General features: G+C 44.5%; 1 protein-coding gene across 1 annotated transcript; it reads left to right on the forward strand.

Moving 5' to 3' along the window:
- Positions 1-1,164: 1,164 nt before the first annotated feature.
- On the forward strand, positions 1,165-15,523 carry LOC130120715 (insulin-like growth factor-binding protein 5). Its single transcript, XM_056289411.1, has 4 exons — positions 1,165-2,023; positions 10,585-10,799; positions 11,280-11,399; positions 11,733-15,523. The coding sequence occupies exons 1-4, from the start codon at positions 1,690-1,692 to the stop codon at positions 11,868-11,870; spliced, it is 807 nt and encodes a 268-aa protein (XP_056145386.1). The 5' UTR covers positions 1,165-1,689; the 3' UTR covers positions 11,871-15,523.
- The last annotated feature ends 6,977 nt before the right edge of the window (positions 15,524-22,500 follow it).

A 22,500-nucleotide genomic window follows, 5' to 3' on the forward strand; every position in this document is an offset into this window, starting at 1 on the left:
CTCTCTTCGCTCTCACACACACAAACACACTTACACACACGCCCCTCTCTCTCTCACACACACACACATACACACCTCTCTCTCTCTCACACACACACACGCGTCTCTCTTTCACACCTATCTCTCTCTCTCTCTCTCTCTCTCTCTCTCTCTCTCTCTCTCTCTCTCTCTCTCTCTCTCTCTCTCTCTCTCTCTCTCTCTCACACACACACACACACATACACACATACACACACACCACTAGGCTGTTTTCAGTATTTCCCAGTTTGCCACCTTTGTCTTACTAACGGTGTCCAATAAAGTCAACAGGTGCAGCATTTTAACGTAGTCTTATTTTTAGGATATAACGGGCTTCCCCTGCAAGTGCTCTCGTTATGTAAAAGCAGAGAAGAGCGAGCGCTGCAATGCGAAGAGGCTACTATCACGGCAGATGGGGAGAGGAAAAAAAGAAAAGAAAAGAAAAGAAAAGAAAAGAAGGCAAGCATATGCGCATCTCATTTCAAACCGGATCTTCAGCTAAAATCAGTAGTGAAGCAATGATGAAGAGACGCGTCGGTCTCTGTCCAGACTGATTTTCGGTTCAGATCCTGAAGTCACGCAGCCGCGAGGAGCTCTTCGGTCTGTAAAGACCTGCTGCTGCTGCTGTTGCGGATTGTCGGTAGACGTTATTTCCCCTCCAGGAGAGATTTCTCAACAAGTGTGTGTGTGTGTGTGTGTGTGTGTGTGTGCGCGCGCGCGTGTGTGTTTGCGTGCGCGCGCGATAACGCTGAGCGGAGGAGATTCAGAGTGACAGGCTCGTGTCCTTCCTCGCGGCTGCGCGGAATTGAACGTCTGGGAGAAATGATGGAGCTCCTGCCTGCTCCCCTCGGCCCATACAATAGGCTACCTACCGGGAATCGCCTTTTAATCCCCGTGATCTGACTGGCAAAGTCGGAGGAGGAGGATTTGAGGAGGTGCTGAGTGGTGCGCAGCTCACAATATAACAAAACAAAAACCCGACTTTATTGTCTTTGGGAAGCTCGTTACAGGTTTTGAGGAGTGGTTTACAGAGATGTTTTGATGAGTGTTGTTTCTGGTGTTGCCTCTTGCACTTGGCATCAGTTGAGACTTCGGCGTGAAAGAGCGATCCTCCTCCTCCTCCTCCTCCTGCTGCTGCTGAAAAAAATGGCTGGCCTCCTGCCAAGCTGTGGAACAAGTGCGCCTCCCTTCACTGCTGTTTAGCGTATTCATAGTTAGGGGTTTGGGTTCGGCTGTTTTTAAAAAGGCAAGGCTGCTCACAATTTGATCAGTCTGCTCAGGAAACTTCTCTGGAGGAGAAAGTACCGGAATCCACTTTGTAAGGGGGGGGAGAAGTTCAACATCTTTCTTTTCTTGTGTGTGTGCAGAAGAATTGCCCTGCTCCTGCAGAAGACCCGACCTCGGAGAGAACGAAAACGCAACAACTGCATCCACCTTAAACTGGTTATTTTCATTGATCCCTGGTTTATGGGGAACAGCCCCCCCCCCTTTACACATTTTTAGCTTTTTTTTCTTTTTTCTTTTTTTTGGATGAAGACTACAAGGCTTTTTTAGCTTTTAAAAATTCCGGATTATCTGGCCGTGGCAATTGCATTCATTTTCGATTACTTTTTTTTGTTTCTGTATCTCTCCCGCATCTGAGGTGTAGGCTGCTACTGACGAGGCGCAAACATGTTCCTGAGTTTCTGTCTCCTGGTGACATTTCTTTTGGGGCTGTCCGGCTGCTTGGGCTCATACGTGCCATGTGAGCCTTGCGACCAGAAGGCGCTGTCCATGTGCCCCCCGGTGCCCGTCGGCTGCCAGCTGGTGAAGGAGCCGGGCTGCGGCTGCTGCCTAACGTGCGCCCTGGCCGAGGGGCAGGCGTGCGGCGTTTACACGGGCACATGCACCCACGGCTTGCGCTGTCTGCCGAGGAGCGGCGAGGAGAAACCCCTGCACGCCCTGCTGCACGGCAGAGGAATATGCACCAACGAGAAAGGATACAAACCAGCCCACCCGCCCATAGGTAAGACGCACTGGCCCGCTGCATGCCTTCTCTTGGACGTGCAATGATAATAACAGCCATCATGGTAGCGAACAGCACGCAAACGGGACAGAGGCGCTTAAATAGACTCGTCTCCACTGACGAGACGAACCGGGCCCCTCTGGTAGATCTCGTGTTTGACAGATGGCACTTTACGCGCCATGTAATGAGCTTTAATCCTTCATAAAACCGGCTACTCTCCGTTGAGTCTTTGCGGAGGCGGAAATTGCGCCTCACGTTTTGTCACGAGCTCAGCATCCCACTATTATGGGGATGAATGCATCCATCACATATGTGCGCGTGTGTGTGTGTGTGTGCGTGCGTGTGTGTGCGTGTGTGTAGTCTACCGGGCAAAACGTTTATGGCAAAACTTTAACAATGGCTCTGAGTTTACTAGCCGGATTGCGGACGGTTCGCTGCGCCGCGTGTGTGCGTAAAACCCGGCACGGTGGGGGGTTTTACGCGACTCGCATCCCCGCGTGGCTCTCTCCAGGATTTGCCGCTGTTCAGTAAATGCTCTGTGGCAAGTGTTTATATGCCCGAAGACTTGTGGGACCACTGAATCGCAGCCGCCTTGACGCGTACGCCTGTCTTCCTGTAGCTGCCTGGAGCTCCTTCCCTCTTCCACCTCCACGTGAGAACGCTCGAGAGCACGAACAGCCGTCAGTGCGCCCTCTTGCCCATTTCACACCTATATACCTGCTTATTATCCCTCGCCTTAAAAGCTATCTGTCGCTGCGTGAATGATTTAGCGCCCGAAATATCTGGGTGTTTAATTACAGGTGAGGGAATGGGGCGCTATCCTTTGGCCAACACGTCTTGTTAAAGCGGAATTTAGACAGATTTTGTCAATACCCCCAGGGTTGATGTTGAGTATCGGATTACTGCCCGGATTAAATCTGCGGGGGGAGCGAGAGAGAGAGAGAGAGAGAGAGAGAGAGAGAGAGAGAGAGAGAGAGAGAGAGAGAGAGAGAGAGAGAGAGAGAGAGATGATTTCCTTGATCAACGGTTGCAATGGATTGCCGAAATCCCAGATTTGCAAATTGAGTCAGTGGCCGTGAATGATTTACTATATTTCTAGATGCATCATAGAGGTTCACTGCCCATCCTGGCTCTGTGCCAACAACTGTAGGTGGTTGCCAAAAAGGTTTTGGCAACGGGCTGCTCTCTGTAAAATACCACTGGGCTCATTTTGGCTGTTGACAGACTCAGAAGGCTATTTGCACCTTACATGCAGCTCATATCTCCTCTGGACTACTTTCGGACAACAGGAAACAAGATTAGAACAGAATACTGTTAATCCACGAGCTATTGTTCTAAAGAAAACATCCCCCAAGACTAGAAGTTTCCATAACTTTCGGCAATAAACCAAATCATCTGGAGGTCTTTACTTTGCGTCAAGTTGCGGCTGAACTTCAGCAATGAATTCAAACACATGTGCTACTACACTTGTGTTTGTGTTGCAAGTGTGTGCATGCGCACGTGTGTGCTCGTGTTCAATGGCTGTGAATGATGACTCTTCTGACATTTATCTCTGTGCATTTGTCTGTGCCTGCGGGCATGCGCCCACATGCATGGATGTCGACTGTCCCACGGCGGTGATCAGTGTCTTTTCCTCAGCCCGGCTGTGCATTCATTGCATGGGCGCTCAATCGCAACGCAGTGATTCAGCAGAATGCCTCAGGCCCTCTCCTCTCTCCGAAGGGCCGTCCATCACATGGTTCCTTGGATGGGAATTGATGAGGTGAGCCTCTGGTTTCCTGTGGTGTGGGGTTGCAGCCGTTCGTGTGCTGTACCAGCTAAGCAGGGCAAACACTAAGAGGAGGAGCTCAAGTATCCTCCATACTCAGGAGGCCTTGAGAGCTGAAGCCTACTAAATATTGACTGGATCAGCCAAACAATGTGAGAAAGGAATCTTAACTGTCTCCACAGTTTCCTTCTATTTTTTTTCTTGCCCCCCCCCCTCTCAATTCTTTGAACACAAACCATCAAACTGTGGCTAAATTTGTGCCACAACTGTGCATCAGTGTGACATGCCTCAGCCTTTTCACTGTGATCCGAGGGGTTACTTGGATCATGAGGCACAGAGGGTGGTATGCGTGTATGGGCAGTCAGACTTCGTTAGCCCCCCATAAGCAAATCAGAACCTGGAAACCATGCCAACAGATATGACTTCATGGCACCAGGCCCCTTGTCCTTCAAGCTTCTGAATGAGCCTTATGTTTGAACAGATTGCTCTTTGCCAAGAAACAAAAAGATGATTAGGGAGGGGCTCCAAATTCAGAGTGCAAGAACTGTACATGGATAGGCATGCAACACTTACTTATTATTTGCATAAAAGGACACTTGATGCCTTTATTGACAATATCCAGGCCTTTTTAGTTGTTTATGGTCTCTTTAAAAAAATGCAAATGCAGACTTCTCACCCAGACCATTCCAAAAACAGCTTTTAATGCATACACTCTTATTGGTTGCTTTCAACTCCAAGGATGGTGTCAAATAACTTGCAATTATGCACTTAAACTCAGAAAGACAACCTTTTTACTTTGTCATATCCACAATGACATTGAAGCAGCTGCTATGTTATGGGACATTTTTCTCGCTTTGTAAAATGACAATAGAAATCTTTTCTTGCGTGCCTCACACTAGTGTAATAACAACTAACTACCATTTTGTGTCTACTGTTAAAAGCTGCATGCACACATGCACACATGCCACTGTTAAACATGGATTTAGACACACATATGACGAGCTTGTGCAAAAGGAAAGGCTCTGTGTGGCTTTTTGTTCCTCTCACCTCGAACCTCAGTGACAGCTAGAGCCAAGCAGAACCATTTCAGTCGCTACGACAATAAGCAGGCTTGGCGCTTCAAGATATACATTAAGACTTAAAACAAAGGGGGGGGGCAAAGAGTTTCTTGAAAATGTGGTTCCTTAAAAAACAGGAAACCTGTTTTCTTGGAAACATTATGCATAGACTACCAGATTTGCCTCTACATGTCTCATTTTGGGATAGGCTCTCACCTGGATATGATCGTACCTCTCTGTACCTGCAGCTGGTGAGCAAAGAACCTCTTTGGCATGCCCACCTGATTTCTTCCTATAAAGTTTTACAGTGGCCTTCTCAGAATGTACTGGTCACCGACACCTGGCCTGCTATTGGGAACAGCTGTGGAAAAAATCAGTGCACACAGTAGTCTTTCCCTACCAAGAGCATGTGATTCAGTAAAGGCAGGGATGTCCACATGCTGGGCTTTAAAGTGGAATAACTGTGATAGGACTCAGAAGGTCCGTGTTAATTTCACTGCCAACACCAGGATGCCGCGCAGCACAACAGATGAAGTGGTTGAAATCACCTCCGTCTCTTTGCCCTACAGAAGAATTTACCTTGTTGAAACTCCCTGTCATGAGTGTGACAAAAAAAACGGGCCTCTCGTGTTTCTATAGTCTGAGAACAATGGGCTTCAACAGGCTCCAATACCCATCTGAGATTTTGGAGTTACTCATTGGCTAGATTGGATGACTCTTTTATTGTTCCCTGTCCCGCCGCATAACCATGGTCCCATTAGCAGTTATTCTCTGTTCTTGTTTCATCATTATTGCTGCTGCTTTTATATTATTAGGTTTGACCACATAAGATGGATATAAGATCTACTGCAGAAAAACTGAAGTCAAATATCAAACATCACGTGTTAATTTCTTTTAAAAGGGATTTGTATGATACATTCATATCAAGTTTGCAACATCCTTCATGCAAGAAGAAGGCAACATGTTACAAGAACATTCTGCAAAACTACACATGTGCTCTTCCAAACACACCAGTCATTTTATTTGCATTCCTGAACAAGTGAAATGAATTTCTGGGTATGTGATGGTTGAGCTGTCATCTACTGGATAAAGAAATCAGGCATGTTGGGTAGAATTAGTAAACATTATGTGTTAACCTGAAGGTAGCTGCGTTTGACACATATGAATTTTACATGACCCTCAACAACCTATTTTCTGTAGGGGTTATGGGGGGGGGGAGCATTTTCATCATCAATCATCATCAGAAAAAAAATCATTCAAATTAAATCCAAGTGCTGCTACATACGTCAAAAATAGACAGCTACCATTAAGGCATGAAATGTCAGTGTCATCTTTCACATTGTTTAATATTACATTGCTCCAGGGCCTTTGCATTAAAACCAGTCATGTACTGTGCAAAGAAGTAATAAGATTCCTATGAAGGTGAACTGCTCATGCATGAATGTGACGTGAATCATGTCATGAGACTGTTGTGAGTCAGCTACTGTAGACCTCTTTACAAAGAAAGTGTTAACCCCAAATTGATGTTGACGCTGGTTCCTTGCCCATTGGGATGTTTCTTTAGAGGCTGCCTGGAGTTTAACTTTGGACAGTGAATTCAGGAGTGCTCAGCACAAGCCAAAATAGCTGCTTCTGCCATTTGGGAGTTAGAATATCGTCACACCCAGCAATTGTGTTGTGGTGATGGTGACCCAAAAAGAGGTTGCGTCTGTCCGTGTGGCTTGTTGAAAACCCAAACTCAGATGTGGGATGAGACCTCAGACCAAAATTAGGAGCATACAGTAGAACAACCATATGCATTACTCTGATAATGTCCTTTTTGCATGACTGGTTTCAACTGGGATTGAGTATTAATTTGCACTTAATTTGAGTTCAGCCGCAGAAGTTGCAAGCAGTTCAACAAGTTTTCTAGCTTTTGCCTTCTTGTGTTTTGCCTACATCCCCTCAAGAGTATTGTTATGTAATTAATCCTTGAATTGTTCTAGATGCTATTAATACAATGCATTCAAAAAGCAGGAAACTTTTTGATTGCAGTGAACATACCATATGCGTACAGTACCATGGGAAGTGTTGTTTCCCTTAAGAAAGGGGGCCATATGAGACTTCCATCAAAAACAACATGACAAACACATCAAAACTTAATTCTCCTCCACTGATGCTCAATGGAAGACAGAAATTGTGACAACTGTGGACTGAACATTTGGTAAAAATTGTGTATAAAGTTGTCACGTTGGTTATCTAACCCTCAGTCTCCCTATACTCCTATATACTCCTTCCTTGCATTGTCTGTGTGAATGGAAAAATACAGATTTCTGGCCTGGCTAGTGAACACCTACAGCTGTCAAGTTATGCACATGATGCTTCACATTGGACAAAAAGAATCAAAGTCACCTTTTTTGTCCTCTTTCTTGTGCAAGATTTTGTTTTGAAGACGTTAAAGGCTGTTTGCACCTTTATTGTAGAGAATTAAGGTGTGAATACATACAACTGCAGAGCTTAATTGTGGATCACTGTCAGTGTTAATGGTGTTCTCAGAAAGCAACAGCTGCGGTCACTGACCAATGGCCCACAAGGACCGAAGCTTTGGATTGCCCTAAAATGTCCTCACTGACTTGCACAACTCCATTGTCAGCCTGTCTTATTCACACCTCCCTTTCTGTCTTAGAATCTCCGAGGTCATCAGGCCATGGCCATGCCTTCAAATATTAAGTAGGCAAACCAGGCAAAGGCTGAAGGATGGTTTACTAGTGTTGCACTTTATTTGATAGAGGCCTTCCAGCTCATTTATCCCAACTATTATCTTGTCCTACCCCCTGTTGAGATTAAGCATCTCTATTCAATACCCTGGATTTTGTAAAGATGTAATTTCAGATGCTGCGCAGAGACTGACTTAATCAAAGGTAGTGCCTAACAAATGTGGTGTTATGTTAGTAAATCCAGCGGAAGGTGGGAAGAACTCATTGTCCTGTCTGGTTTTGCGAAGCAAGTGGCATTACTGTACACTCATAATGACCCAGTGGAGAGAGGAACTTAAAGAAGGGTTGGCTTATCTTTCATGCTTGGGCTATTGCCTGTAACAAACTTGGAATATTCATGAAGCATAATTGTGCACAGATGTTAATTTTTAAACAGAAAAGTATCAGGTGCACCTCCTTTGGCTACTTCGCTCCTCTTGTACTAATGAAAACTTTAGCTTGAGCAGAGGGAGCAGGAGAGATAGCAATACAGCTTTGGGCTCAGCTGAATGGAAGAGTTGCACGTGACTTGGTTCACTTGGCTCCTGTCCAGTGTCTTGGCTGAGTTTCAGTGGTTAAACACAGACCCTTTAAGCCTCCTTTACAAGCTGGGGACCCTGAGCATGGAAAAACTGAGTTTTTGTGGCTACACTGAAGAGCCCACTTCAGAAAAAATGAATTTGGAGATTTAGTAAAAGAAAGAGAAAAGGAGACAGACACAATTGTCTGCACAAATGCTACGCTCTGCGGCCAAGGATGGTCCGATCTTTCAGCTGCAGGTTGATTTCATAGGCTTTAAAATTGTATTCACTCTGGATTATTGGGATCATGAATTTTCAGATATTGAGATGAAAAAATAATCTTAGATTAAATGCATTGTGTATCATCTATCTCTAAAGACAAACAGAAATGTTCTCACAGCGAACAATTGAACGGCCGTAACTCAAGACATCCAAAAAAAAAAATGCGGCAGAAATGTTCAACAACTGATTTTAGGTGTGTCTCGTTGCCGTTTAAAGTGGCAATTTCATCAAGCGTCCAAAGGAATGATCGGACTGAACAGCAGAAATAAAGAGTTTTTCCACCATGGTCCCAGGCATCATGTACATAGGAATGCTTGTTTGACATATTTATTTATAGCAGTTTATAGCCTCGTAGTCTGAGCGGGTAGACGCAAGGACATATCCAAACACAAACTGGGGCCTGCCAAGTCATGAGTTGTGAGATTAATTTCAAAGAGACGACAGTGCAGCGCAGAAGCCAGAGACCCAATTCTGGTAATCACCCCGCCCCCCTCCCATAGGCTCCAGACGCTCATGCTGTGTCAAGCTCTTTGAACATCAGTTCCTGGGAGCCCGCGTCCTTGTTTCGTCTCCATGCCTTCCTTTCTCAAAAAAGGACCATGTAGTAACAGGCCAGTCAGCAAAGTTGGCTTTGAGGTAATCATTTTCCCAACACAGTTTCTCGCAGATCCCTGTGCATATAATGGTATAGCTGGTATGGCGGTTGATTTTTTTCCCTTCTTTCGACAACATTTGGCAATATATATTCCCTGGCCAACATTCCTCTCTGGTTCAGTACGTCTGGCCCTCTGCACCATGGCGGGTTTCCTTGTCAGATAAATATAACCAGGGTCATCCGCTGGCACCACCACCTCTGCCACTTTGGTCCTGGCAAAGTACCCACAATACCTCTGTACTTATGGGACAGCTAAGCCACGGGGGGAGCGGAGGGCTTCTTTCTGTGGCCTCAAAGAACCTCTGGCTGGGGGTCCAGGCTTAAGAGGCTGAGCCCCAAAGATGGGAGCAGGAGGGGAAGGGCTCGTTGGGGGATAAGGGACCTCCACCCCCAAATGTTCCATCAAGAGGGACTTTAGGATCCCTGAGATTGTAGTGCCCCCTGGGGGAGAGAAAACTGCCTTATTGAACTCCTGAAATCTGACAAGAATGTACAGTCATGGATATAAATGTACATGATGTATATGATGAAAACTTTGATTCTCCTAAGCTGGCAATGTTTTCCAGTTCAATATAGTATCTCCAATAAGCTGCTGCATGCATGTGAAGTTACTCTAAGTAGTTTGGTTGCTTCAGATCTCATTGCTGTTTAGGCTGTCAAGCATGTAAACGAATTTTTTTACAGGCTCAAAATTTGGTTGTTGTGAAACACCCTATGCTGTTCTCCTGGGGTGCAGAGGTCTACAGCTTACTTACTGCATTGCACTACCCAGTGTCTTTTTTCTGCTTTTAATGATTTTTAATTGCTAGGTTTAAGACCACATCACCTTGTTATACTTTAACGATGCATTTTTGAAACGAGAGCCTTTTTTTCTGTTACCAACATGACTAGAATTGGGGGGGGGGGGATAGGATGAGATGGGTTTGGACCCTCGGGCTAAATGTATGAGTTCATCAGCTGTTGATCTTTGGTTCCTGCCCCCTCCTCTCTAAACAAATGGGAAAGCAACATTTGGTGGCCAAAAACCCTGGGAAAAGCATTTGGTCACATACTTCTTTGAAGCACTAAAATAACAAGCCATAAATTAGTTTACATTTTATGTGGTGAAGAAAGAATGCAAATGAAGAACATCAGTTAATTTTAATCAAATTAAGGTTCCAGGGAAATTTCAATTCATCATCCACTTTTAGTCATATTTGCTTTTTTAGTTACATTCTGCTTGCAGAGTAAAAACACCCACACAACCACATCCCTATTCTTTCTTTGTTGCTATAATTTTTCATGCATAAAGCATACTTATTGATTATGGGTCACTCGTGGATTGTCACACAGGATTAGTAGCATTCACATAAATTACTTGCTTTCAAACCGTTTATAGTAAGTAACACAAGCCAGTTCAGTCGCAAGCACCACCCTCCTACAATTTAGGGCTACTCGACCCTCACCCATAAACACACTGTGACCCGCACGTGGTTTATAATGGTAGAGCATCAAATTTAAGATGGGATATCACCTGACCCTGTGCTTTTGATCCTTGCACAGATCGCGAGTCCCGAGAACACGAGGATGCCATGACCACAGAGATTACAGAGGAGCTGCAGCCGGCCAAAGTGCCACTCCATCCCAAAGACATTCTGAACAGCAAAAAAGTCCTGGCCGTACGCAAGGAGCTAAAACGGAAGCAAGGCAAGCAGCGCTCCATGGGCTCCCCGATGGACTACTCCCCTCTCCCCATTGACAAGCATGAGCCAGAATTTGTAAGTATTTAAAGTGAGACCTCTAAAATTGGTTCTGCCGATTTCTGCAAGTGAAAGAACCGCATTCGACATAATGTGCCCGGGCCGTCATATCATTAATACAGTCAGATTCATGTAAGAAATTGGGTTAGGCTAAGGGTCAGCTTAAAGTCAACATTTCAAATGTGATCTGAGGACATCTCTCACTTGCAGAAATCAGGACATGTCTTTAGTCCTTTATTAATCTTTGCTAACACAATTTCTGTTAGATTAGTTTTAGTCACGCATCATGTTAGCAAATTATAATGATGTCTGTGTTATAATAGGGACAAGGTTAATTGATTTCAAATTTTCAGGGTACATTTCATCTTGTACAATCTGCAAACAATAACATGAAACCACCTTGCAATCCATTTATTATATGATGTTAAAAAACATGGTTTCAGTAAAACGCCGTACGCCAGTGATTTGTTATAACTCCATGTTGTCTGTCTCTCAAAGGGTCCTTGCAGGAGAAAGTTGGATGGAATCATTCAAGGGATGAAGGACACCTCTCGTGTCATGGCTCTGTCCTTGTACCTTCCCAACTGCGACAGGAAAGGATTCTTCAAGCGCAAGCAGGTGAGCTTCAGATTTTGTCAATGTTTGAAGGAAATTTGTTGCGAATGTTCCCGAAACAGGTCTGATTGAATGGGGTGACATGTAGTATTTACACCTTCTGACAGGATGTTGACAGGATGTTGTGTTGCTGTAAAGCCCACAGAGGCAAATTTGTAATTTCTGATATTGGGCTATACAAATAAAATTGACTTGACCTTCCTTGTTATTGTGGCCGACATTATCCCATCTACCCCATTCACCATCCCCGCTATCCCTTTGAAATCACTTTTTCACCTCACCACCCTTTTACCCCTCTTCAACAAACTCATCTGCAATCCCCCCCCCCCCCCGCAGTGCAAGCCCTCCCGCGGCCGCAAACGAGGTATCTGCTGGTGTGTGGACAAGTATGGGGTTCAGCTGCCCGGAACAGACTACAGCGGTGGGGACATTCAGTGTAAAGACCTGGAGAGCAGCAGCAACAACAATGAGTGAAACTGGGGGCAGGAACTGTTTACTACCCCCACCCCCACCCAACACAAACACACACACACACACACACACACGCACACACAAACCCCTTGTCCTTATCCCTTCTTACCACCACCTGCCCCAGGGCCCACACCTCCTCCTCTCCCCAGTTACACTTGTCTGCTCCACCCTCCAGTCACTTCAAGATTTTTTTTTTCAAAAGGAAAAAAAACAAAAACAAACAAACAACAATCCAAACGAAAGAACAGGCTGAAAACAGACACCTGTAACTACTTCCTTTTTTCCTATTGTTGACCGAGCACTCATCTCCAAATGAGGGTAAATAAACCCCCAGAAGATTCAGACCCCTTGACTATTGTACACTGGGCCTCGTCTATGAGCTGGGTCCTTTGGCTACAGTTTCATGAAAATATATGCACGTCATGGATATATTTTTTTTTATATAGAATTTTGGGGTTTGAATGCAATACTTTGTATCAAATAAAGTTAATACAAGACAATTGCAAAGAAAAAAAAAGTAACACGAGGCACAATGATTCTAGACAAAACGATCTTTGGCTTTCGAATCCGACGCTTCTCTGGTGTCTGAGGAGATAGCTGGAATTTGGGAGGATTGGCAGAGTAATTTGTTCTTTTTTTATTATCTGTTTTCCAAAAGAAAAAAAAGAAAAAGAAACATGAGATGGGGATCTGCTGTAACAGTGGTCTCTGTCTGAGTATTTGGTTCTGTCAGAGCACTTATGAATAGGGGAACCTGCTTAGATATGTGTACCTTCACAAAAAAAAAAGTGTGTATGAATGTATGTATGGGTGCAGTGTGTACAGTTTGTTTTTGAGTCTTGTAGGTGTATGATGGAGTGAGCCTATTACAAAAGAATGTCCTTTTTCTTTCTCATTTTTTTTAATTTTTTTTTTTTTTTGTCACAATAAGTATCGCTAGTGCTTGAACTGGTCTTGGGGCTGGACTTCTCTTACTAGCCTATGTAAAGAATGTCTCGGGACATAGCGAGTGTCTGGAAACAAAAAGAGTAAACAGATCATTACAGATTAACCTATGTAAGTGGCTCTTTGACAATGTAGCTAGCCTGACATGCCAACTGTGCCTATTTGAACAGACACCGCCATGCAGGGCAACACGCAGCTCAGCAGAGAGCACCGACTCTACTGGTGAAATAAAGACTAACTTGAGTTTTCAGCTAAAGCGGCCCGATTCGCACGACTTCCAAGACTATGATCATAGTAGACATTCTGACGTTGACCAACCGATGAACAGTTTCTCCATCACTCCATATATTTTCAGCTGCGTTGCACATGAGTGCGTGATCGGGCTCGCACTTGCCAGTAAGGTCTCTCGGTTCTCTGTTTCAGCTGTGTGACGTGCAGTCTTGTATGGTGTTGTTTGTGCTGTTTTCTTTGCCTTCAGTGAAGTAACGACCACCCACTTTTGAGCCATGTTCCTTTACCAAGTGGTGTCCCGTAAGTACTGCTATTACAGTGTAACCATGGTGTATTACATTACATTTAACTCTAGTTATTGAATGTTGTTTTGCCTCTAGAAACAAACGACAAAAATGTATTGGTGCTTGGAAAAGAAATGAAATATTTTAGCTTGTAAACAATCTGAATTGGTTCTTGTCGCTTGTAAGGAGTATGGCCCAAAGTCATTTGAAAACAGGACGGTCAAAGAGTCCAACCCTATCGTGCCCCTCTGCTTGCATGCCTCTCACCTGTCATCCTGCCTTTGAAATACTTCTTAAAACAATGTAAAAAAATATAGATTGGGAAATAGTGAGCAGCTTTTTTCTCCTCTAGAGGTGTGGTTGAAACAAATAGGTAACAGATAGCAACAAGGTCACTTGAAGACCAATAGGACTATCTCTGTTTGTAAGTCAGAGTGCCTTCCTTCATGCAAACACATTTGAATAGTGACGTAAAAGTGACATGGAAGTCATAGGGGGCAAATTCCTCTTTCGAGTCCTTGTTATGACTAGGTCTAATTGTGATGCAGCGAAGAACAATGTGATAGGGTCCTATAAATGGTGTCACAAATGCATTGCGGATCCATAGTAATCCTTCCCTGACCCTCAGGGCAATTCTGGACAAGAGTGATTTGTGAGGAACCGCTGTGTAGCCACAGCCAGTTAAACCTCCCTCTTCTCTTTCTTCAACAACCAATAAGCTAAGATAATTGCTTTTTCATGTGACTGCCAATGTATATGAATGCCAGAGAGTGGACGCCAAAGGATGTCAGAATTGGGAGGCAAATCATCACAAGGGCAGGAAGACTGCTTCTCTCTTCATGTGCAGGCAAGCTGTTGATGTTCCGCTTCAAGAGAACAACTTTTTTCTTTTAATTGCAATTAAGAAAAGCCATTTGCATTCAAAATGGCCTCTGGTTCTGAACGCAACATCAAGGCTCCTCGCCCTGCTTCCTACACCAAATCCCTACCATCACTTTAAAAAAAAAGAAAAAAAAGAACTTGCATTAATTTCAGTTATTCAATATTGATATTGAAACATGACATCCTGAGACGTGGTGTCAGGAAGTTAATAGGGGGAGAAAAAAAACAAAAAAAAACAAAAACAAACAAAAAAAAACAAAACACCACCACAAAGCTAAATGTTGTGTTATCTTGTTCGTACCTTTTAAATGGGGTGTTTTGAGGGATTTTTTTTTTCGACAGGGGCCATGCGGCCCATGCCTGGGACCTCCCAATACAGCAACATCCTTTAGGAATAATAGATAGACAGAAAGTGACACACACACACACACTAGCAATGGCACATGCTCTCACAGCCTATTGCACAACGAGGAGAAAAAGAGAAAGATTGTGGGTAAAAATGCAACAGAGAAAGGAGAGGAAAGGAGAGGAAACGAGAGCGCGCGCCATGGGCAGGGGTCGTAATCAGGGCTTAGCCACTTCCCCAGTATGGGGTCACCAATTGCATGACAGTAGATACCATTAGCAAGACAGTTACAAGGAGACTTGGAAATCTATGGAACACAGTACAGCAACCAGGGGAAATTTCCATTCCAATTTTAGCAAGCAGCTGGTTGGAGATTGTGTCATCTTGAAGAAAAAAAAAGGTCTGCTAACGGCTTAATGAGAAGGAAAACGGTTTTTGAATATGGAATCAGATACTAGCATGCAACAACATGTGAATATGTTTTTAGATGATTTTTTTATTCATGTATGTATAAATGCTAGGCCGTTGAGAGCTGAAGCTTCTGGACTTTGACAGTGTTCTTCACAGACGTCCTCCTGTTTGTAATGTAGTACGTTCCTCAGATTTCACTTCTCCTACTCGGTTTGAACTCATAATCACCTTTCATACAGCAGTAGTACAGTAACTTCTGGTTTCTTTCTGAATGCATAACATTTTCTGGATGAAATGCGACAACACAATTGGTTTTCATAATGTGGTGTTCACTGGCTTGTGAAATCAACCCATCGGTGACAGGAGGATAGTGGGAATAAAAATGGTCAGCATTTGGAACTACATAAAAGAAATAAAAAAGACAAAAAATCTCAAATTATTAAAGTGAATATCACTGTGTAATATTTATTCAACTTGTAATTTATGTACTCTTTTAACCTTTGTCCTTTTTTGTTATGACAAAGCATTTATTTAAATAAAGTTATGTATTCATTTAATGACTCTAGTGGTGTTTTTATTTTGGAGGCCTGATTCAAGAAGTTTGACCCTCTATCAAATATGGAAATAGGCAGTAACGAAATAGCTATAACACCGTTTTGTTATTTCATTGTAATTTGTAGCCACGGTGAAAGCACACCGGGGACAAGTAATGCCTTTAAGCCGACCCGTAATTCATGTCTGAAGTGGAATTGCAGATAGTTAGCACTGACTAATCTCCCAGCCACCAACTGATAAACCTTCCAGACATCAGCCCGTGATATGGAGACATCCAGGCTAGCCCACAGGATCTCTGTAGCATACAGGATGTGACTTTATAAAGCCACGCCCGAGGGCAAGTCACCTGGTTTTCAACAATATAGTCAAAAAAGATTGCACAGGAACAAGGAAGTCATTTAACATGAGTTTGAACTTCAAGGGGGAAATAAACTCCGGTGGGACCAGCTTACTATTCAAATGACTGGGAAAACGGGTCTGTAGCCTGAGGAGGCCCCATCATGTTATGGAAAACTTACCTTTATCACCGCTTAAAAGCAGAATTGACTCCCCAGGGACATGCTCTCGCTCTCTCTGTCTCTCTCTGTCTCTCTCACACACATACACACACACACATACATGCATATAATAAACATATGCTTACCCAAATGTGCACATGCACACATACACACACACACACACACACACACACACACACGCACACACACGCACACACAGATGCATATGCATACTTGCAGTCATGCATCCTCACACATGCACACACTTATGGAGTCTTGCACGAAACTGGCAGAAAGGTTATGGAATATTAGCTGTGTGCCCCTTACCAGGCGGGAGCAGCCATTAACCCAACATGCTTGGAAGGAAAAATCATTTTAGACATTTCACTGAATACACACATCGTCATATGTTTGTCATGATACATGCCTTCCTGGACAGGTTTTTAATCACGATAGGATTATCTAGTTACACTTTAATAACACACACACACACAGATATATTTAATCAAACAATTTCATTCAATCAGTTTTGCCGTTTATTATCTTTTACTATTTGGCATGTATACGCATATTCCTGGCAGAAAATTCCAGGGACCCAAGACTCTTGAGATGGGATCTCATGAGAGGTGCCTGGCCATCTTTATTCCCACATGTATTTTAGAAAGTGACAGAACGAGACCTTTGGGTCAGACCAAAATCTTTCCTCAGGGACCTTGGGACTTTGACTAACTCCATATGTAAGTGATTGACGCAGGGCATTAAAGGGGTTGAGGGCCCACCAGTTCCCAAAAAGCAAGCAGATCAAGGCTGCCGTAAAGGAGTAGGAGGTGGGGTGATGTGTGTGCGTGTGTGTGCACACGTGCATCGGTGCATATGTGTATGCCGTGGCATGTTTGTAGGTGGGGGCGGCAGTCTTTAACTTTGGGGAGGAGAAAACATGTATAAGGTATTTGATTTGTGAGGTAGTGAACATGACAAATACTATTTGCCTTCAAAGAAACTGACAACTGCACTTAGGACTTCAAAGCATTAATGCTCCTTTTATTACATAATTAGGCCAACAACCCTGGATGGCTACATCTAATCTCGACTCACACACCTCACCCCCCACTATCTCCCCCGTCCTTAAACCGGCCGAGTCGCTGTGCTGGGCTATGGCAGGTCTCAACCTCCCACGGAAAGCTTGGATAAAACACTTAGTCTTGCTGGGTCTGTTAATACGTGGCAGCATGGTGAAACTAATTATCAATAAAAAATCAGAGTCAAAAGCTTTGGGGTTCCCTTTCACTAGCTCGAGCAGCGCTTTTAAGTTGCAGGCCACTCGGCCGCAGCGCCGACCGTTCGCCTCCACGTGACTCTTAGCAGCAATGACGGGGCATTAAAAGAGGTAAACTTGCAAATGGCAGGCAGATGTTTACGCCACATAATGGAGATCTTCACAAATCACCACTTGTGTTCTTGTATCTCTTAAAGAGTAATGGTGGTTCTTTTTTATCACTGGTGTGGAGATGAAAGGAGATTTGGAAGAATGCGCCGCAGTTTGGAGTAAATCACTTGATTCAGCAGAGGAATCCTCCGATGCCAATGGTTGAAGACGGCAGACTAGTGTCTGCGAGTATTTTGTTCATGCCCTTTCATCAAAGACAAGCTTAGACCTACTTTGGCATGGAGCGGATGTGACTGTGTGAACCCCCGCTGCCTTCTTTTAGTAAGCAAACTTTGATTGGGACCTCACTTCCTCTCAGCGCTGACTCATAGTGTTGAAACGGTCTCATGGTTGGCATACATTTCACTTTTGATATGGCTCTCAGGCCCGGTAATTATACGTGGGTGTGTTTTGCGATTGCTACGGCAGATCTCTGATTAACAATTACTTTCCATGTGAATGACAATGTCTTAGCTTGAGGGAAAGGTGGCAGAAGACAAAAAAAAACGTTTGCAGCCTGGCTAGAATGAAAATAGGAGCGAGGATGTCGAGAGAGATTTGCTAAATGGGTGCAATGGTTCAGCTTGAGTAACCACAGTTTGTCATGTTTCAAACTTAACTTCTCCTTCAAATCCCCTATGTGACAACAGTACTGAATGTTCACACACAACATGCCACTAATATTACAAACACTGAAAATGTCGGGGGCTATCCGCAAACCCTGCCTTCAACAATTTCACTCCAGCACTATCCGCATACAGACCAAGCAAAATACTTTACAAACACATGAATACGCATACATGTACTTATACACACACACACACACACACACACACACACACACACACACACACATTTAATCACACTCTGATTCATGCTAATATTGTACTAAAGGGCGTCTGGGTGGCGTGGCGGTCTATTCTGTTGCTTACCAACACAGGGATCGCTAGTTTGAATCCCGTGTTACCTCCGGCTTGGTCGGGCGTCCCAACAGACACAGATGGCCATGTCTGCGGGTGGGAAGCCGGATGTGGGCATGTGTCCTGGTCACTGCGCTAGCGCCTCCTCTGGTCGGCCGGGACATCTATTCAGGGGGGAGGGGACACTGGGGGGGAACAGTGTGATCCTCCCACGTGCTATGTCCCCCTGGCGAAACTCCTTACCGTCAGGTGAAAAGAAGCGGCTGGCAACTCCACATGTATCGGAGGAGGCATGTGGTAATCTGCAGCCCTCCCTGGATCAGCAGAGGGGGTGGAGCAGCGATCAGGATGGCTCAGACGAGTGGGGTAATTGGCCAGTTGCAGTTGGGGAGAAAAGGGGGGAAAAAAACCCCCAATAATAATCCATCCATCCATGCATCCATTATCTGAACCGCTTATCCTGCTCTCAGGGTCGCGGGGATGCTGAAGCCTATTCCAGCAGTCAATGGGCAGCAGGCGGGGAGACACCCTGGACAGGCCGCCAGGCCATCACAGGGCCGACACTTGCTTGATGGTTGTCCATCGTAATAATAATAATAATAATAATATTCAACTCAAATCCATTTTGCAAATCAATACAATCTATAGGTATAGGGGTTAGTTTCACTGTGTTTTCTAGCTCCAACTACCGTCAAATGAGCCATGTACTGTATAAACGCAAAGACAAATAAAACCAAAGCCAGCAAATCTATATATCAATCTATATGCTGAGCGAAGATGTTACATTTTTTTTAATACATCCTCAGAAAACTCTTTTCATATATTATGCCCCGTGATTAACTGCACACTTGGATCCTAACTAGCATACAGGCACATGTTTATAAGATTACGAGGGCAAAGTCAGTCAGGCGAAGTCTCGTATGACATGTTTTTGGCCAGAAGCTCAAATAAGTCTCTGTTTTTCACCCGAGTCTCGAGTCATTTTGGCTGCAAATCCATTAGGACTATTTGTTGGGGAAATTTGAAAATGTTTTTATTTTGGCTGTATGGGGATCTAAATTTGTGGAGCAGATGACACGGGCAAAAACTGTGACAATCAGGCACAAAGATATCTCAACTATTCAGGATCTTCTCTGCGCTGGCCAAGGTCAATGTTGAGAAATTATGGCTTCTAATGAGCAACGTGTTGGCACACTTGACGGTTAAAAAAAAACAACAGTAGAACTGCTTGAAAGAACCTGACTTTCAGTTAAAAAAAAGATAAGTTAGGTATCTTTGTTGTGTTACTGTGTTTTCATATTGCAATGGTCCTCAAAAACCAAATTCAGTGCATTCCAGAGCGAGAGACAGGGAGAGAGAGAGAGAGAGAGAGAGAGGTCTTTATTTTTTAAAAAATCCCCACTTTTTCTCCCCAATTGCACCCGGCAAATTACCCCACTCTTCCGAGCCGTCCTGGGCGCTGCTCCACCCCCTCTGCCGATCCGGAGAGAGCTGCAGACTACCACATTTCCTCCGATACATGTGGAGTCACCAGTCACTTCTTTTCACCTGACAGTGAGGAGTTTCACCAGGGGGACGTAGCATGTGGGAGGATCACGCTTTCCTCCCCGGTCCCCCCCGAACAGACGCCCCAACTGACCAGAGGAGGCGCCAGTGCAGTGACCAGGACACATACCCACATCCGGCTTCCCACTCGCAGACACAGCCAATTGTGTCTGTAGGGACACCCGACCAAGCCGGAGGTAACACAGGGATTCGAACCAGCGATCCCCGTGTTGGTAGGCAACGGAATAGACCGCTATGCCACCCAGACGCCCTGAGAGATTTTTTTTTTAATTTTAAAACAAGTCTTTATTTAACAAAAAACAGACTTTTAACAATATGAACAAAGTCACTCCTTCACAATAAACTTTCCAATAAAAACTTAATTTTCCATCACAGAACCAATGAATCGATTCACATATCAATTGAGAGAGAGAGAGAGAGAGAGAGAGAGAGAGAGAGAGAGAGAGAGAGAGAGTGAGAGAGAGAGAGAGAGACCTCAGCACTGTTACAGCAGCACTGTTGCTAAAATCAAACTTTAACTATTGATTCTTAAAACCTCGCAACAAATTTCTAACATAACCTCTGGGTCCTCTAATTGGAACCGCTACTGGTTTACAGTTATGATGAGTCACAGTTACCTTTTTCATGTGCTCGGACTACTAGAATCATCATATCCAAAGTGACCAGTTGCTAACCAACCGTATTTAGGTCTGAGCTCAGATGATCTTAGGGATGACATTAAATAGATTAATCTCAACGCTGGTCCAGCAGCAATACAATTCTCCCCTCTGTATGGGGACCATCGCTGGTTCCACCTCAAAGAGGTATGGAAATACTGTGCCAGGGGCCTCTGTGTTGCATTTTTGTCGTGGGGCCTTGAATATTTCATACCAACGCTGCCTTCCTTTGTTAGGAATTGCCAACACAGTCTCACTATCAACTCTTCACATATGGACGCTCTGGGTGCCCCTTTAGCGTCAACTTTCAACGTGGAGGGTAGTTGCGTTATTTGGTCTCGCCCCATATACGTGAGCAGACAAAGGACTGAGATCACACACAGCGCTTTACTTGATTAGCGGCTGCATATGGCCCATAGGTACAAAGAATATATATAAAATATATATTCATGAACTAATTTTATCTTCTTCGATTATCCGGGCTGTTTATATATACAACTACAGAGTCTACATCTATTTTTTTCGTTTGTGTGCGTTCATTGCTAATGTGGTTAACAAGCTAAGCTAACAGCTACAGCCGTTAACTCACCTGAATATCAAATGTTCACCGTCCTCAGTACGAAGTAGCAGCTTCTCGGCCAACTCTTGTGATTCAGGGTTATACCTCAGCTCACGAAAATCAACTGCGAATCTGTTTTCACTCCAAAAACTCCGACGGACTGAACCACACAGACGACAGAGGAAGACAAAACAAAATGTTCGACGAGAGAAAGCCGCCCGTCGCGCGCTCTGCGTGCGGGGGCGGGGCATATCAAAGCATGGGGAACGCTAGATCAGTTGTCAGTTTTTTTATTACACTCTGTATTAAACATAATTTTGTAGGAGAGGTCTGTTAAATTAGAAGTATAACCCTGAACCACGCGAGTTGGCCGAGCAGCTGATACTTAGTACTTGGGACTTTGAACGTTTGATATTACGGTGAGTTAACAGTTGTAGCTGTTAGCTTAGCGTGTTAGCAATGAATGAACACAAATAAAAAACAGATTTAGACTCTGTACATCGATAATTAAAAAAATTGTGGATAATCTCGAAGAGGATAGAATTAGTTTATGAATATGTGATTATTTGGGGGGGGGGTGTAACTATGGGGCGTATGCAGCCGCTTGTCTGCTGACGGATATGGGGCGAGACCAAATGACAATTGCCCTCCACGTTGAAAGTTGACGCACACACACACAAACACACACACACACACCCAGAGCTTTGCAAAGTGACGAAGAGGGGTCCTGACCAAGCTTCCATATGTGACGAGTTGGAAGTGAGAATGTGTCAACTGCTGTGCGTTGTTTTATTGCGGGCCGTGTTGACTGAGCAGTTATCTGAAGATGTGATTGTGTTGCTGGCTTAGTTAACTTCGTTTGCATGTTGTTATGATGCGTCGTGAGGGACTAATGGTCCAGTCTGGCTGTTAAGTGACAAAGTCGGGGGCGTCCGGCTAGCGTAGCGGTCTACTCTGTTGCCTACCAACACAGGGATCTCCAGTTCGAATCCCCGTGTTACCACCGGCTTGGTCAGGCGTCCCTACAGACACAAGTGGCCGTGTCTGCGGGTGGGAAGCCGGATGTTGGTATGGTGCACTATGGCGCACTCGCTGCACTAGCGCCTCCTCCTCCTCCTCGGGGCGCCTGTTCGAGAAGGTCCCCCTGGTGAAACTCCTCACTGTCAGGTGAAAAGAAGCGGCTGGCGACTCCATATGTATCGGTGGAGCCATGTGGTAGTCTGCAGCCCTCCCCGGATCGGCAGAGGGGGTGGGGCAACGACCGGGGCGGATTGGAAGAGTGGGGTAATTGGCCGAATACAATTGGGGAGAAAAGGGGGGATTTTTTTTTTTTAAGTGACCAAGTCCGGAGGATG

This window comes from Lampris incognitus, chromosome 11 (genome assembly GCF_029633865.1).
Source record: "Lampris incognitus isolate fLamInc1 chromosome 11, fLamInc1.hap2, whole genome shotgun sequence".
In the NCBI taxonomy this organism is placed as follows: Eukaryota; Metazoa; Chordata; class Actinopteri; order Lampriformes; family Lampridae; genus Lampris; species Lampris incognitus.